This window comes from Macrotis lagotis, chromosome X, assembly GCF_037893015.1.
Source record: "Macrotis lagotis isolate mMagLag1 chromosome X, bilby.v1.9.chrom.fasta, whole genome shotgun sequence".
NCBI classification, from domain to species: domain Eukaryota; kingdom Metazoa; phylum Chordata; class Mammalia; order Peramelemorphia; family Peramelidae; genus Macrotis; species Macrotis lagotis.
The window spans coordinates 693,867,500-693,886,228 of NC_133666.1; the positions used below are offsets into that span (position 1 = coordinate 693,867,500).

The 18,729-nt window shown below is 46.2% G+C and overlaps 1 protein-coding gene across 7 annotated transcripts in view; it reads right to left on the reverse strand.

Moving 5' to 3' along the window:
- Nucleotides 1-18,729, reverse strand: part of DGCR2 (DiGeorge syndrome critical region gene 2) — a 94,697-nt gene that overhangs the window by 2,694 nt on the left and 73,274 nt on the right. For all 7 annotated transcript variants that reach the window (XM_074206436.1, XM_074206435.1, XM_074206434.1 and 4 more), the window contains 2 exons: nt 7,597-7,749; nt 3,389-3,625 (listed from right to left, as the gene is read on the reverse strand). In XM_074206436.1, the coding sequence (XP_074062537.1) occupies nt 3,389-3,625; nt 7,597-7,749 (390 nt within the window). The remainder of the gene's footprint in view (nt 1-3,388; nt 3,626-7,596; nt 7,750-18,729) is intronic.

Consider the following 18,729-nt stretch of genomic DNA (forward strand, 5'->3'; position numbering starts at 1 on the left):
AATTGAAGTCAAGGAGATGCCCATCCATTGCGGAATGGTGCTACATGAATGTTATGGGACACTATTGTTCTGTAAGAAACTACAAATGGTCGGACTCTAGAGAAGCAAGGAATGAATTACAGTATCTGATGCTGAGTGAAGGGAGCAGAACCAAGAGAACATTGAGATGATCAACCCTGATGGAAGCAGCTCCTCTCAACTAGACTGTTTGCCATTAAGGGTGGGGGAGGAAGGTGGAAGAAAACTGTGTAACATAAATGCAAGTGGATGAATGTTAAAAATCTATCATGGGGGGCAGAGCCAAGATGGTGACAAGAAAGGATCGAGTCTTAGGCACTCTCTGATAAAAACTCATAAACTAAGGACTCTAACTAAACTTTCGAGAGACAGAACCCACAGAGGGACCCAGTGAGGCAGTTCTCCTACTCAAGCTAACCTGGAAAAGAGCAGAAAGGCTCTGCTCCCCAGGGTCAGAGGGGTGGCCTGCCGGAGGGGTGGCCTGCCAGAGCGAAAGAACTTCAGCCTCCCGGAGGCAGCCCCAGGGCGCTGGGAGATGGGCTCACAGCAGCGGGGGAATCTCCTGAGCTGCACCCCGGGGAGCTCTGGGCACAAAGTGGGGGAACAGCGGGGGACCTCTGCCAGAGGGAGCACATGGAGCCCAGCCCTCAGGGCACACAGTGAGCAGCTTGGTCTTTCTGCAGCCTAGACCAAGAAACAGAGAAGCAGGCGGAGCCCGTAAGCAGGAGCCCCCAGAGCATGAGCCCATCGAGCTGAGGGAGGGGAGTGAAGAGAGACTGCTCTGTTCTCTGCCCCTGGAACAGGACTCTGGGGCTCTGACCACATTCAGATCCTGATCCCAATCTAGGCCCCCCCATAGAACAGCAGGGGCCCCCCACCTCATCCCCATGGCAGAGGGGGGCACATATGGTCATTCACAGACCAGGAGGGAGGACAGAGCCTCACACACTGAGACCCTTGTGGGAGTGTCCCAAAAGTTCAGGAAGCACCCCAAAAAACAGGCTTAGGCTGGGAAAATGAACAAGCAAAGAAACAAGAGGAAGACTATTGAGAAATATTTTGCAAATGAGCCCAAGAAGGATCAAAATACTCAGTCTGAAGATAAGGAAGCACAAGCTCCTGCATCTAAAGATTCCAAGAAAAACAGAAATTGGGCTCAGGCTATGATAGAGCTCAAAAAAAAGACTTTAAAAATCAAATGAGGGAGTTGGAAGAAAAACTGGGAAAAAAAAGGAGACAGATGCAGGAAAAATATGAAAATGAAGTCAGCAGCTTAGTCAAGAAAATCCAAAAAAAAAAAATGCTGAAGAAAATAGCATTCTAAAAAACAGCTTAGGTCAAATGGATAAAACAGTTCAAAAAGTTATTGAGGAGAAGAATGCTTTAAAAAGCAAAATTGGCCAGATGGAAAAAGAGATAAGAAAACTCTCTGAGGAGAACAAATCCTTCAGACTAAGAATAGAATTCAGGGAGATTGATGAATTTGCCAGAAATCAGGAATCAATGCTTCAAAACCAAAAAAATGAAAAAATTAGAAGAAAATGTGAAATATCTTATTGAAAAAAACAACTGATATGGAAAACAGACTTAGGAAAGATAATTTGAAAATTATTGGAATACCTGAAAGTCATGATCAGGAAAAGAGCCTTGACATCGTTTTCAAAGAATTACTGCAGGAAAATTGCCCTGATATTCTAGAGGCAGAGGGTAAGATAGAAATGGAGAGAATCCACCGATTCCCCCCGAGAAAGAGATCCCAAAAAACCAACCCCCAGGAATGTTATAGCCAAGTTCCAGAACTCCCAAGTCAAAGAGAAAATATTACAAGCAGCCAGAAGGACACAGTTCAAATATCATGGAGCTGCAGTCAGGATTACACAGGACTTAGCAGCAACTACAGTGGAAGCTCGTAGGGCTTGGAATACAATATACCAGAAAGTAAAAGAGCTTAGAATTCAGCCAAGAATGAACTACCCAGCAAGGCTGAATGTCCTCTTCCAGGGAAAAAGATGGACTTTCAATGAACCAGGGGAATTTCAAAGGTTCCTTTTGGAATAGCCAGAGCTGAACAGAAGGTTTGATCTTCAGATACAGGACTCAGGTGAAGCATGGAGATTGGAGGAGAGGGGGGAAATATGAGGGACTTAATGAGGATGAACTGCATGTACAGAAAAATGATACTGATAATATTCATATGAACCATCTCAGTTAATAGAGCAGATAGAGGGAGCTTTTATAGTTGAAGCACAGGAGAAAGCTGAATTCAAAGATAAAATATGGTGGAAAAATGGAGTCAATTGGAAAAAAAAGGGAAATGGTATGGGAGAAAGAAAAAGGAGAGGGGGAATAGTCCAAGATATTTCACATAATGGGATTTTTTTTTTATTACAATGAGCTATTGCAATGATGTGGAAGGGGGGAGGCAAGGCAGAATGAGGGAACCTTTGCTCTCATGGGAGATGGCTAGGAAAGGAAACAGCAGATGTGCTCAATGGGGTATAGACAGCTGGAGTAAGAAAGAGGGGGGAGCAGAGGGAAGGGGTGAGGATGTGAATAAAGGAGGAGAGGATGGACCATGGGAGGACAGTGGTCAGATATAACACATTTTCTTTTTTGCTTCTTGCGAGGGGCTGGGATTGGATGGCCTGCCCGGGACCGTAGGGCCAGGTGGATTCTGGGCCTAAGGGGTGGTATGGGGGCTCAGGGCCTCTTGGCCCCAGGACCAGGGATCTGTCTGCTGCACCACTCAGCGACCCTACAGCAGAGTCAGAGTGAAAGGAGAGAGAAAATATAGTACATGGTAGTGGAGAAATAAGAAAGGAGGGAGTTGCAATCAGCAATGGCAACGTTGGAAAAATATGGAAGTAACTTTTGTGATGGACTTATCATAAAGAATGTGATCCACTCAAAAAAAATCTATCATTATTATGATATAATTGGAAGAACAAAATAAAATATCAATCAAAAAATTAAAATGTATTTTAAAAAAAAAAGAAAAATGGTGGAAACTACCATTGCATGTAGTTAGAAAAATAAGTAAACAAAATATTAAAAATATTTTTGAAAATTCATAAAAAAAACTCATAAAAAAAAAAACAAAGGTCTCCCAGGTCTTCCTGCTGCTCTATTTTGCATGAATGCTTTGATGACTGAGTTGCGAGGCCTGGGCCTAGGAGTAGAGGGGCAGATGATGACTGAGTTGCGAGACCTGTCCCTCTACTCCTAGGCCCAGGCCTCACAGCTCAGTCATCAAAGCATTCATGCCCTTAAATTCTCTATCCCTTAAAAACCACAAACTATAGCAGCAGGAAGACCTGGGAGAGGGAACCTGCCGGGGGGAGGGGAGGAGCCAGTCCAGCAGAGGCAGCACCTGGGCTAGCACAGAGAGCACCATCAGGGTTGATGGAAGCTTCGTAGGGCGGCGGCGGGTCGTCGGGATGCTGGATGTCTGGGTACTTGTAGGCCGTGTATGGAGGAGGAGGGTCGTGGAAATGGAAGGCTCCACCTTCTCCATCGTCAGAGAGATGCAGCGGGGTGAGGCCTGTCCCAAAGCCATCGGGGCCATAATCAAAGCCTGGGATCCTCCTTCCAAGGTTGAAATGATGCACTGTTGGCAAAACAGGGAAAAAATCAGGAAGCATCCCACCTCTGTTCTTCACTGCCCACCCCATCCCAAAGACTGCTATCATCTGACCCGGACAGCCTCCCAAAACCTGCATGTTGGCCTGTAAGCTCCCTGAGGACAGGTGGCTCTGCTTCAGTTTTGGCTTCCCAGAGCAATCACAGGCTCAGCCATCTTCTAAGCTTAATCTGAGCTTGGGGAATGGAAATGAATGGAACTCAACTCTCTAGCACACAGTCATGGTTGATATTTCACAAGAACAATCTTAACTTGTGCGCCTTCCCCTACACACACACACACACACACACACACACATTTACATCTACAACAAACACACATGGAAGCAAACACACATACACACACATGTTTTTGGCTTGTCTGAATATCTCCTCATCTGGGGCCTCTCACAGGACCATGGATCTAAAGCAGGAAAAGACCTCAGAAAACAGAAAAAGAATCTTTGCTGCAAGATTCTCTGCCTCAGGTCTCATTTCTAAGACCCATAATTTCTGAGAATAAGAATGATTCCCAATTAATAAATGATCACAGGCGGTATTCAGAGGAAGACATCCTCGCTATCAGTAGCCGTATGAAGAACTGTTTTAAAGGATCAATTAGAGCCATACCTTTTAAACAATTCTGAGCTTTTATCTCACCCCCACCAAATTGGCAAGGTGGATAAAAATGGAAAAATGACACCAGTTGGAGTCCTGTGGGAACACAGGTACATTAACACTCTCTGGAAAGGCTGAGAACCAGAGCATCCAGGCTGCAAAGCACTTGTGCCCCCAAAGCTTTGAAACTGGGTGCATCCTTTGGCCCCACGAATTGCTACTACCTATGGTCCAAAGAGATCCAAGAAGAAAAGGAGTCATATAGTAAAAACCAATTAGAGCAGCTCATTTTGTGATGGTGAAGAACTGGAAACTGAGGGCAGGATGCACAGAACTGGGGAGTGGCCATCCCATGAATGAGATGGAACACCACTGGACTCTTAGAAATGATGAAGAGGATGGATTCAGAGACACACAAGAAGACCTGTACGAGCTGACGCACAAGAAAGGGAGCAAAGCCAGGAGAACAATGTATCCGACAATAATATGGTCAAAATAAAGGACTTGGAAAGACTTAGGACCTCAGACCACAAATCCAGGGGTCTCACCATAAAACACAACATCACCCTCCAAAGACCCACATGATGGGTTCAGGGGTTTAGAGGACAGAGGAAGAGCAATGGTTTTAGCTAATGCAGGAATTTGTTTTTTAATATATGCATGGCTATATTTATGTTTATAAGAGGTTTTGCTTTTCTTGTTTTTGCCATGGAGGGAAAGAATTCAGAGTTGAAAATGAAACTGGATTTTTCAAAAAATGAGATGAAGCTGAAATCTCTGGAGGTGAAGGGAGTCCCCCAAGGTCACCCAGACCAAACAACTTAGGCTGCTTTTTTTGAAGGATTTAAATCCAGACCTTCAGACTCCAGAGGCAATAGTCTTTCCAGTGTGCCCTGATCCACCTGTCATTAATGGGGGATGTCATTAACAGGGAACAGGAGTAATGGGCTTTCCCAAGTTAGGCCAATAGCCCCAGCCTTGGTGCTAAAGTAACAGAATTGCCCCAATGCTGGTCACCCTAGTGCTCTTTGGGGTCCTGGACTAATTGGCCCAGGTCCATCCTTTGCTTCCCTTGTAACCAAAGACCATCTTGTTCAAGAGCCGTCTCTGCACCCTTCTGGTGTGTGTGTGTCCTGGGTCTGAAAGGCCTGCTCCCCTTAGCAACTCCCTCTACTCTTCAAACATATCATTCCAAAGCCAGGTCTATTGCCCCTCAACCTTCTGGGTCAGCCCCGCCCCCCACCTCGGCCTGCCGTATCCCATCCTCTGCCTCCTATCATCAACAAATCAACATTCAAGCTCAAGTCTGTGACCTAGCTGTGCTAGCTGAGGGAGGCCTTGATCACCAAGGGCCGATGCCAGGCCTCCCTTACAATGCCTCCAGATGGCCCCTCCACACAGTTCTCCTGGTCACCTGGGCTGACCTGTATTAGAAACTAAAGGATTTAGCATCTGCCCTGTCGAGTTCAGGAAATGATAATCAAATAAACAGCCTGTCTGAAGAGTGGGGTGTGGTTCCCCTCGTATTAGAAAGTGTGCAACCATTTACTGTTCTATGGTTAACAAATTTTCCCTATGATCTGAAATTAGAGTCAGTCTCAGATGGCTGCCTCCATGAAAATCCATTCCATTGCAGTTGCCTCCCTCATTTCTCCTCTTGCAGCTCAGCCCAGCCTTTCCTTTGGCCTGTCCCAAGTTCCTTTCCCTTGTGCATTATGGAACCTCAGCTCTATCATGTCGTAATTAAATTGTACTATCTTCAGTTTATAAATCACCTACATTTTCCCATCATATTCCTCCCCTCCACATCTGCCCAGTCATTCTTTATAATAAACAACAAAAGAAAAAAAAAGGAAGTGAAAAAATTCAGGAAAACTGACCAACAAGCCCCCCCCACCTCAAAAAGAAGCAAAGAAGTATTTGCTCTTCTGTTCTCTGGGGCCAAACCTTTTCTGTCTCAATTTGCCACATCTGTGTAATGTCTTGGTACTGCTTTCAGGGGTCTCACTGCGGGGTACCATGGCTCTGCCAACTTCACTTTTCATCAGTTCCCTGAGCTCTTTGGGGTTTCTGCGTCTCACTGGAACCTCAATGTCTCCATAAATGTTCCCACCACTGTTTGAGCTTTCATTGCATGTTAGCAACACACATAAAGTCTTGTCTCTCTGACCCAGACAACTTGTCTACTTACATCTAGCAGCACTTGCTGTCTCTGTCTTTCTCCCCTCTCTTTTTCTCCACTTTCTCCTTTCTGTCTCTGTCTCTCTCTGTCTCTCTGTCTGTCTCTCTCTCTGTCTCTGTCTCTCTCCCCTCTTTTTTTCTCTGTCTGTCTCTTCTCTGTCTCTCTCTCCTCTCTTTTTCTCCTCTCTCCTGTGTCTCTCTTTCTCTTTTTCTCCTCTCTGTTTCTTTCTGTACACCCATAACTTCCCTCCTTCTGCCTGGGTGTCAACCGTCCTTTGGAGCCCTGTCATCCCCAACTGAATGGAGAGTCGTCCCTAATTCATCACTCTCACCCAGCCCCTATGTCCAACCAGTTTCCCAGTCTTGTTCATGCTGCCCCATCTCTCTCACACTGGTCTCCCCCTTTTCTCACTCTTCTGAGGAGCTTCCCTCATTCAGGCTCTCAAGTCTCCTGTCCTGCTTTCCACACTCTCCTCTTAGGTCTGCCCAGGCCCCTGGCACTGCTTCTGGAAGATGCCCCTCCTTCCCTTGGCATTCCCCTTCACTCCTCCCCGGTTCCCCTGATGGCTCTCCAACCAAAGTCATCAAAGCCAGGTGGGTATCTTCTCCATGCTGCCTTTTGGCTTCCATGACACTGGAAGCTCTAGGAATGCACGGGCGCTTTCTTTTCATATTGCCCAGCACCAACACAAAGGAAGCATTTAATGAACGCTTGTTGCCTGACCTCCTGATTTCCACCCATCCCAATCTGACTCTGATCTCTCCTGAATACGACTTTCTCCTTTCTCTTCCCACCATCTATGCCCCAGCCCCCAGTCTGCCAGATGATGCCTTGTCCTTGACCAGACTGTCTGCCATGCTTCCCCTCCTCCTCACCAGCTCTAGATCCTTCCCTGAAGGCCTTCCCTGGGCCCTGGGTAGTGGATGCTCTCCCACATAAGAACTCTGCATGGCTTTTGTATGCATTTCTCTGTGTGTCCATTGTTTCCTCCTGGTGAAATGGAAGCTCCGTGAGGGTGAAGACCAGATCATTTCTTATTTTCCCAGGCCCTCACAGGAAAACCATTTCACCAGTGTTTGCAGAGTCAAGAATAGAGTTGAGATTGGAAAGCTCTTGACCATTTGTCCCCCCAGCCACCACGACAGCCACTAGTTACTTACGGTTTGCACCAATCAGTGACTCAATGCGCTCTCGGCGTCTCTGTCGCAGCCGATGGACCATGAAGAGCAGCAAGGACAGGATGAGGAAGGAGGAGATACAACTAACAATGAGGCGCATCCCACTTGCCATAGAGTCAAACAAGCTACTGCCATCTGTCAGACAAAATCAAAGTCGGTGATTGTTGGTCCAAGGATGGTTGGGGAGGGGGGGGGCAAACTACACACACACACACACACACACACACACACACACACACACACTCACAAACATATACCCCACACAGTCAGAGACATTCCCAGGTGGGCACCAATTGTTTAACATTGGAGACACACCAGGCTGCTTCTGTCACCCAAGCCTGAGCCCCAGAGATAAAATATAAAGAAGTATCTTTCAATCAAAGGACCTGAAGGCAACACAGAATGAAGTATTGGAAAAGAGTCCAGGTTTCTGCTAACTTCTGGCCTTCATGGATCTATTGAGTCCAATGAATGGTACTACCAATGACTGCCCACTCCTACTGGGCAGCGGAATGGCACAAAGCCTTGATCTGGTCCCCTTACTGAGGAGCCCCAGAAGGGCTGGTAGTCAGCCTTAGACTGCTACAGTCCTAGGTTCCCCCAGCCCTAGGTTCCCATAGCTCTACTGCTGGGCATGTGAGGGATCAAAATGTCACCTTAGAGCAGTATCTACGGTGCTTAGAGTGCCGAAGAGTGTCCTCCCAGAATCATCCATGGCTTCACTAAAGGAATCTCCTCTTTTTGATTAAGCAGCCCCCATTTCTATGGGGTTTCAAAGGCTCATCAAGTGTTCTATTGAACTATCATTTTTGAAGAAGACATTAGGGAAGAAGACACCAAGGGAGCCAAGGATGACAGAACCACAGGGGTAGTTGCAGATGGAAAGGGGGGCTCTGGCAAATTACTGGTCAGACCACTTTTCTGAAAGCCCAGCCCCCAAACCTGATTCTAGCTGCCCAATGCCTCTAGAGGCAGCCTGTTTTCAGAAAGTACATTATTAATGTGTCTTAAAAGCAAATCCATACTCCTTCTCAAGGCTCTCCACAAAGACACTATTTATAGCCATTCTAGAAAAGGAAGGTCCATCTGCAGAGCACTGTGGGGGCCAAGCCCCTCAGAAGCTTTGCTCTGGTCCCATTTACCATCACGCTCAAAGTTTTGTAGCTCCGATGTGACACCACTGATACCCCCCACTCTACACTCTATGTATTCTAGTAAAGTTGCTTCAAAAGCAAATTTCTGTTGGAAGGATCCTGTTTCTTGATTGATTTCCATTGTAAACTCTAAGAGATGTGCTAGGCAGAAAAATTCCTCCAAACAATCAAAAACTCAAGAAGAAAGGACTCGGCAGTCATGACCAGGGACAGTCTGGGGACTGTAAGCCCCAGGCCTACTGAGCATGCTCTCTAGCCCAGCAGCAGTCCCTGGGGTGGGAAGGCCCAGGCTGGTGGCTCAATAGACTCCAGGAGTCCCAAGCTCCAGCAGGGTTAGAGAAGATGAGTGTCTGTACCGAGTCAGCTCCCAATAGGGGAGCTCCTAGGAGCAGGGGTAAGTCAACCCAGGGCAGAAAAACAGAGCAGGTCAAGTTTCCTTGCCAATTAGTGTTGGAATCAGGCCCCCAAGTGGTTGCAACTTTTCCAGTTCGGGTGAGATAGGAGGGACACAGTCTAGGGGGGAAAAAAAAGAATGGTTTGTAATATTTATCCTTACTCCCAACAGCTTCTTTCCACTTTCACCCATCTCCAAATGGAAGAGCAATGGACATGGCAGAGGATGGCCCCAGAAATCATTTCACACAAAGCCATGTTGTGAACTCTATGAATGGCATTTGTTTTCAAGAAGGGTCACCTGTAGCTGATATGAGGAAAAACCAGAAAGTTGGAGCCTGACAGATGACAGGACACAGAAGGTCCGAGCTGAAAGACACAGGCAACCACATGTCCAAGACAGCGGATCCTCAGAATCACAAATTCCCCCTGCTGTTGCCCAGGCAGCTTCTGAACCCTGCCTCCCTTCTCATCAAACCTGTGATACATTCCTCATTCTTCCCCAGACCACTGGATGAAATGACCTGGCAATGGCTAATTCTTTAGCCAGTCCAACCTCAGGTCAACAGGTAGCCTCAAACAATTCTGGTGAAAGACCAGTGGCCTTCATCAACTGCCTCATTCTCCAGGTACAGCCGCCAGCCCCAAAGAACAGAAGATGCAAGTCCTCAGTTTGGGGGAGAACAGGGGAAGACAGAACCCTGAGACACCCCTGCTGAAGCTGCAAACAGCAACATTTATGGAAAGCAACTGGGAAAGAGGCAAGAAGGTTCCTCACGTGTTTCGACTCTGATCCTGGGATCCCTCAACTGAGTTTATATCTCCACAAATACAAATGAAGCCACTTGGCAGAAAGTCAAGTCTGATTTATATTAAAATATTCAACAGCAGCAAAATACAGAATATAAATCATGTGGCAGTTCTCTTAAATCAACCAATTAGCCAATATCTATTAGGCTTCCTACTATATACCAAAGGTTTTATCAGGTGATGAGAAAACATACACAAAAGTGAGAGCAGACCCACTCTCAAGGAGCTTACCATCTAGCAAGGAAACAATGGCTGGATGTGGCATGTGAATACAATGAAATTATTTTTGCACTACAAGAATGAATGAATGAATGAAAAAAGCATTTAGGAAGAATGAAGATGAAATTAGGATGCCAAGAAAAAAACAACAGCCAGAGAATATCTGTATCAAGACAAACAACACTGCTCTGAATGAAGACAGTGCTACTCCAAGATGCAGGTACTCAGAGAGAATCCACCGGTTGCCTGCCATTCCCAGTAACTGATTTGGGAGCACTCCCTCCTTTCTGCTAAAGAACTGTGAACACCAACAGGGTCTGCGGGACTTGGGAAGTGATGCATCAAGAACATCTACAGAGCAGCTTGGATGGAAACAAAGAAGTTAGGGTTGGCCCTAAGCAAAGGGTTGGAGGATCAGGGTATGATGGGAGACCAAATGCCCTCAAAACACATTCCTCTTCATGCCTCTTTTTAAAATGGAAACACCCTAAAGAAATTACACCTGGAGCAGGGATACTCAGAAAGAGCCTGTAGAGGCCATTCAAATGACCCTAGCATTTTACCACAAGGGGGGGGCAGGTGGCAGCAAATTCATGTTAGCAGCTGACCCCAGGCCTGGGAAAGGCTTTATCAAGACATGCCTCAAAATCCTTAAAGAAGCATGTATGATTATCATTTCCCCTCTTCCTGAAAGAAAAGAAAGGAAGTCAGAGTTCACAGTCTCCAGAGGAGAAGTAGGGGGAGGGGGGAGCTGATATCAGCCCTCTGGGGAGGACTGGAAATATCTGAGAGAACCCTAGACCCTCCAGGGATGTCAGGACCAAGCAGGAATGTGCTGCAGGTTCTGCCTATTATTTGTAGATAATCATAGGAACCTGGAGTGCAAAGACCTTACAAGGTCACTCAGTTCAACTGCTTGCCTACCCAAAGAATGAATCCCCTTACGCCACTCCCAACAAATAGTCATCCAGATGAACAACTCTGCAACAGAGAATTCATTGGCGCACAAGGGGTTTGATTCTATTTTCAGAAATTATAACAAATATCATTGTACTTATTAAGCCAGTCACTTTGCTAGATTCTAGGCATACAAAGACAAAAATGAAACAGTCCCTGTCCCCAGGAATCCTCTGCTTCACTGGAAGGAAACAAAGTGGACACCAAAACTAGACTGCTTTATTTGGACAGAGAGAGAGAGAGAGAGAGAGAGAGAGAGAGAGAGAGACATATTCATGTACAGAAAGAGAGGGAGACTGTGCATATAAACAATGCCCACACACAGAGACAATATACCAGAGTATACAATATACAAGAGTAATTTGGGGAGGGCAGAGTTTAGAAATGAGGGAGGATCAGAAGAGGTTTCCTGTAGGATGTGATACTTGAACTAATTGCCAAATAGGCTAGAGCTTCCATGAGGCAGAGGGTGAGTGAGGAGCAAGGGTAACACAGGCAGAGGGAACAGCCTAGGTAAAGATGTGAAGTCAGGAGAGGGGATATTGAGACATCAACAAGCATTTGTGGAGTACAGTGTTAAGTACTGAGGGTACAAAGAAAGGCACAAAGAATAACTCCTGAGGCTCTTATGCTCAAATGGGTGGAGACAACTTGCAAAAATCCACAGACAAACAAGAGACTGAGTGCAGTTTGGGACACAGTAGGTTTTCGATGTCTACAAGATGGGCCATTCGAGATGTACAAGGTAGCTAGGGATGGAAGACCAGAGGAAGTAGAGAAGAAAGGGCTAGAAAAATCAACCCAAGAATCATCTGCAGGAAAAGAACTGAATCTAAGGGAACTGATGAGATCCCCAAGTCAAATCCCATGTTGAGTCTGAGGAAAAGCAAATAGGACTTAGGCCAGACCAGGAGAGCAGGAAGGAGAGAAGGGGGCAAGAAGTCTGGTGTCAATGGTGGGAGTCACACTGGGAAGGGTGTGGAGAACCAAACAGAGGAGGTGGCACTTGTAAGCTTGAGTGAATGGCCTTTCTTGAACAGGGGAGTGGTGTGGTCAGATCTGTGCCTTAGGGAGATGAATCATAGATGAGAAGTTGGAGACGGAGATCAATGAAGAAGTTACCTCAAGGGTCTCAAGTGAGAGGTGGGGAGAGCCAGAAGCTAACTGTGGGAGGGGCGAGGAAAGGATGGATATGACAGATGTTGTGAGGAAAGGTAGAAAGGCAGAGACCTGACAAGTGATTGGGCAAGAGATGAGAGTAGAGGGTGATGGATAAGGCCAAGAACTGGTGCTACTGCAAATATGGAAATAATACAGTGGTGGGTGAGATTCCTAAGGAAAAGAGAAGGAGTTCTGTTTGGCCATGGTGGATTTGGCATGCTTTCAGGACAATGAGTTAGGAGGGGTTCCTGGGAGGAGGCCTGAAGTTCGGGAGGGAAATTAGGATTGTGGGAGTTATTTATACAGAGATGACAATGAAAGCTTAGGGAAATATGAGAGATAGAGAAGAGGGGTGGGGAAGAAAAGAGGGGTGGGGAAGAGAAGAAAGACAGAGAGGAAGAGAGAGAAAAGGAGAGGGAGAGGGAGAGAGACAGAGGGAGAAGAAAGGTCTTTTTTAAAAATTGAACTGAAATATGCTTCTCTTCAATTCCCAAGTTGCCAACCCTTCACTCTACCTCTAAGCTAAGCAGAATAATAACTGCTACTTCTGCATGATGGGCCTTCTATTCCTATTATTTGCCTTCCCAATCCTGTGCCTCCCCCTCCACCATCTCCAGATAGTGCTAAAGACCCCCATGTTATTTCAACAATTCTTCAGAGGACATAGGTCCCAGTCCTGTCCTCATCCCAAGTCCTCCTGTTTGGGGACTCTGGTCCATTACTCAGGAAATGAAGTTTAACAAGGTCTGCCATTAGACTATCCACACCATGCTGGACCCAAACCAGCTGTAGAGAGAAGCCTGCCCCTGGGACAATGCAAATTTCTGCCTAATGCTTCAGTAGCATTTGCAGTACAAGATTCTAACGGCGCACTCTTAGACAGAGGAGCAAAGACTGCGTGGGAGCAATGCAAGCTGTCCTCAAGTACTTGAAAAGGACTGCCTTCTGGAGAAGTAGAACTGGGGTGGGGGGGAAGCACAGGAGAGGCAGATTCGGGGGTGTAAGGAAAAGCTCCCCAACAACAGAACTGAGTCACAGGACTGGAAAGATGGCTAATGAGCTGCCTTCTGGGAACCTCAAGCCCTAAAGAAAGAAGTTATTCACTAGAAGCCCTGGTCCCCAGGCTCCCCTAAAGCAGCAAGCCCAGACTGCCTCCAAAGGAAGAAATGGGCAGGGTGGGCTTGAAGGGACTGGACATCCAGCTGAGGTCAGTCCTGCCCTAGTCCCCTGAATCCCAGGCCAATCCCTGCCATTGGGAGGGGGCCAAAGAAGCCTTTTGCAGCCTAGCATCAGGGTCTGTTCACCAACAAAGGGGAAGAACCTTCAAAGTAAAAGAAATATCACAGATATCAAGAGAAAACTCTCCAATAAAAATATAGCTAACAAGCAGATAAAGGGCTACACAAAAATGGAATGGCTTGTCTTGGGAGGTGATGAGTTCCCCTTCCCAATGGGTCTTCAAGGAGAGTATTATAACAGTCCCTGTATTCAGTGTAACTACTGTTTGATGATTTCTGGACATGCATGGTGTAAGAGAGCGCTAACATACAACCATTGAGGCACTCTCTAGGACAGAGATGGTAGGATAAGCTGAGAAAGTGGGCAGACACAGCCAGAGAGCCCCACAGGTACCACCTGATGACAGGAGAAAGGAAGGCCTCCAGAATTCAGAGGGGTGGACCCCTTGAGGCCAACTCATGAGAGGACATGAACAAGCTGCAATCTGCCTCACTAGAGGGAACTCCAGCCTTCTACAGATATGTCTAGGTCAGATGGCCTTGTGATTCTTATTCCATGTCCCTGGATGCCAGAGTATACAGGGACGAGGGAAGAGCAAGAAGACCAAACAGGGAAGGGGGCAAGTTTGGGAGAACTTGGAATGGTCCATAGTGGATCCGACCTTTGTTCCCAAAGCTGAGAGGACGACCAGTCAGTCCTCCACTTTGGCAAATGATTAGAGGATGGGCTCCTGCAATAGCCCGGGAAGAGGTGAGGATGAAGGGAGCGTCCTCCTCTTTGGGGCACATCCAGGAGATCAGGGTCACTAGATCACCACTAGATGAAGAGTGTATGGAGGGAAAGGACCATGTGGTTCCTAAGGTGTGAGAAGGGAGACAGTTTATAAAGAGCTTACAGAGCCAAAGGCAGGGTCTCATCTTGATCCTGGAGGTCCTAGGAAGCCACTGGAATTTACTGAATGGGAGAGTGATGGGGTAGGAATCAAGTTTGAGCTTTCAGCAGTTCACTTTGACAGTTGAGTGGATGAAAGACTTGAGTGGGGAGACCCTCCCCAGAAGGCATTCTGTCCTCAGAGTGCCAAACTCTCTGATCTGTCTCCTGGAGTCATTCCCTGGATGCAGCTGAATGAGGCTGGCCAACTTGGGCCACTGAGCCAGGCTGGCTGCCAACTGCCCCTCCTGGGTTCCAATCACGTGATGAGAAAGCTCCTTAAAATAGGCCTGTTAGTGGTTCACGGGAGCTTGAGAAGGGAACATGTGAAAAGCTTACATTCCCTCATCTATTAGTTTCCTTTCTTTGATGGCATTCCAAATTTGGGGGAACAATTTGTTCCTGTCAGTGGGTGGAAGCAAAGCAACCAGGGAGTGGACAAGCTCCTGATTCATTGACTCACCAGCTCAGGAAAAACTGCACATTCAGTTTGAACTAATGAACTATTCCTTACTTTGGTAATAGCCATCCCCACCATAGCAGCAAGTCCTCCCAGGGCCTTAAGATGGGCAAAGTGATTTGCGTATGTCAGCTCACTTCATTGTTACAATAATCCTGAGTGATGGGTGCTACCATAGGCCCATTTTACAGATGAGGATGCCAAGGCAAAGAAAGGATCACACAACTACTAAGTGTCTGAACTCAAGTCTTCCTGATTCCAGAACTAAAGTGCTTTCTACTGAGCCCCCTAACTACTCCAAGAACACAGCTGCCCAGGCCATGAGGGAGCTCAAAGTCTGATTAGAGCTACTGACTTGGCACCTTTATTATAAGCTCTGCCACTAGGGGCAGGGGGACACAGGGCTGGCAACGATCTGGATGTGGTCAAAAGGACACTGAATCTGGAGTCTAGGGAGAGGCTCATGGCCACATGGGCCTTAGTTCACTATTCTGTAAATAAGACCTGGTCTTACCATGACCATTTCCACGTATTCGTCCAAAAAAAGCTCTAAATCTTGGTAACCATGGCACCTGCTCTGGCCACTAAGCCATACTGGCTGCCAAAGTCCCCTCTGGGATTCCAACCACATGATCCAATGGCCTCTGAGCTCTCTTCTAACTCTGAAATAATACCAGGGATATAGGGACGCACAACAAACCTTTGTCCTCAAGGAGTTTACAATCTAAAAGGGAAAAATTACAATCTAAAAGGACAAAAAATAAGAATACATGGAACCAATAGACAAGGGAGATGAAGTGAAATGCAGAAGCATTTATTGAGCAACTACTGTGTACCTGCATTGTGCTAAGCCCAGAATGGTCTAATCCAAGGGCTTTGAGAAGTCTGAGGAGAGTGGGTGGGGAGAAAAGAAGAGAAAGGGAAGGGTGAGTGGAGAGCTCTTTGTAAGCATGAAGAACCTGATGAGCAAAGACATGAAAGGTAGGGAAAAGTGAAACATGCCTCACTAACAGGGGTTACAGTCCTTGTCCTAACCCTGAGAGGGAAGTAGATGATTTCTCCGTGTAATGGTCCCGGGTCTGACCCTACCAAAAGGCAAGCACAATGACCTCTCAGGGCCCTCACAGGAGTGGGCTAGGAGAGGCCCTGGTGGTCAGTGCTCCGGGTCATTTGAGTGAGGCAGCTTCTGAGGCATCCTCTGCCAGATGTTGACTCTAGTGATCACCTTTATCCAAAGGAGGCCACCAGGGGTTATGAGGGAGGGGGCTGGACAATGAGGACTGACCAGTTCCAACTCTGTTCATACCTTGTGTTCTTCCAGATGAAGTCACTGGCATGAGGGGATGGTCAGTATGGAAGGAGAAGATTGAGGCTGGTGACAAAGCATTTGATCCACAACTCATCACAATCACAGCTAGTGTTTACTGGCCACAGGAGGTTCACTAAAGGCTTTCCAGTATTCTCCCACTTAGTCCTCACAACCACCTCCGGAGGGGGAGCTATGATTATCCCCATTTTACAGATGGGGAAATGGAGGCAGTTCCAAGTGAAGACGGCACCATCAGCCAGGCCCTAAGGAAGGATTTGAATTCAGCTCCTCCAGGCCCACACTCTAGAGATGGTGACACTTACCTGCCTGGAAGATGGCTGCCAATTCTTTAGTTTCTGTATCAACTTGTGATGTTATGAAAAGGGCCATAGCTACCTTGGGGAAGAGTCCCCTGATTCTCTCAGTCTCTATTTCCTTCTCTTTTAAAACAAAGAAAGGTTTTGGACCGGACACTTCCAAAGTCCTGGCTCTAAGCATGATGATCCTGGGAACCCCAACTCGACAGGAGTCCAAAGAAACCAGTCTGACTTTCCTTTGGCCAATCATGAGTCTGGAAGGAGGAGACAGATGATACATAACCCTCACACAAGAGCTGCATCACCCACTCCACATCTGAATATTCCCAGTGATTTGTAACTGGAAAACCCCTCTTTCCCCCAGAAACAGAAGGAACCAAATGATGAAAGAGATCAGTTTTAGTGGACAGATCACTACAACCCAAGCAGCCTTGCAGGAAGAAACCCCAGAGCAGCATGATAGCCTCATTGAGGTCAAGAACAACCAACTGCCCTCATGCTGGGAACTGGTCCCTTCCCCCAGGGTCCAGCAGCATCGGGAGGGGTCAGCAGCCGCCTCAATGGACCCTTTCCTTTTGTGGGCTGGGTAAGGGCCAGCCAAGTTCTCTCCCAAGGCTGGCCTCTGACTCCAGTTGTCTGAAAGCTTGGCTGCAAACTCAAAAGATGCTGCTGCCTTTAACCTCTATTGATCTGTGACTAGCATCTGTGGGTTCACAATGGGAAATAGCACTTTAATATCCCATTTACAAAACCTAAGTGTGGAGCCATGTGGTTTCATGGGAAATACTCTGGAGGTCATTTCTCTGTTGATGTCAACAAGCTCCTTCCCCTGACCTGGGAGCCCCTGGCTTCCCTGGGACCAATGCAGACCAAGTGTATGCTCCCATCTGTCCTGGTCTAGGCCAAGCTCTCAGCATCCCCCCAGGCCCCCACCTAACCAGGCCACCAGCTGCTTCTTCCTAGGAGAGATTCCCAGCCTGCACCCTCTTGGAGGACCATAAGCTGGGTCTGGCTACAATTTCATGAAAGAGCCCTTGGTCCCCATGCTCCTGCTGGGGTTCAAAGTTCTGCATTAGGATCCTACCTCTCCCTTTATTACCTACACAACCTGAGGCAATGCAGGAAACTTCTCAAAGCTCAGTTTCCTCTTCTGAGGAGATGACCCCCCCTACCCCAGCACTAATATTTAGTGACTTCCTGAAAGTTGGCAGAGAGAAGCATTAGAAAACAAGTGAAATAAGTCATAAACGAATTCTCATGGAAAAATCTCCAGAAATGCAAGTGAATTACAGCAAACCTGAAAGAACAATAACATGTGACATAAATTATTTCTAAAATATAGAAAGAAGGAACTCTACTTAACTCTAGGAGACAACTCTGGATAATTTTGATTCTAACACCAGAGAAAGAATGATCAGAAAAAGCTCTAATTCAATATTACCAATGAAAAGAGAGGCTAAAAGATGAACAAAACCAACATAAATTTCAATCATAAACACCAAGAACACTATTGAGAAGACACAGTTCTAACTTGTTTAAACTTCAAGAACAGAAATGAGGGAATCTTTGCTTTTTTTGATAAAAAAAAAATAAAAAGTGGAAGTGTAGTTTAAATACAGACCAAAGCTTACTAACTTCAATTTTTTAAACTTGTTTTATATATTGTTTCCTTCTAATATTTCTTCCCCATTTTGACTGGATTCTTCTTCCAGAACATGATTAATTTGGATCTTTGTTTAGTTTTCTGTCAGGAGAATCTGGGAGAGAAGGGAGGGAGAAAAATGTGAAACTCAAAATCTTGCCCAAAAAATGATTGTTGAAAACTACTACTACCTGTAGTTGGAAAACAGGAATGAAATGAGAATGCCTACTGCCACCATTATTATTTGACACATTAAGATAAGAAAAATGAAATGAAAGAAATAAGCACTGGGGAAAAGAGACTAAACTAACTCTACCTGTAGATGATATGATGGTTTACTTAGAAAACCCTAGAGAAATCAGAAAAAAAAACAAGAGAAAAAGCTAACAATCAAACCAAGAAAGTTATATCAAGCAAAAGAATAAGATACAAAAATATATCTCCCCCACTCCCTTCCTCAGTAGTCCTATTGAGATTAAGAGAAGCCTAAGAGAGAAAAAAATGAAAAAAACATTAAAAAATCA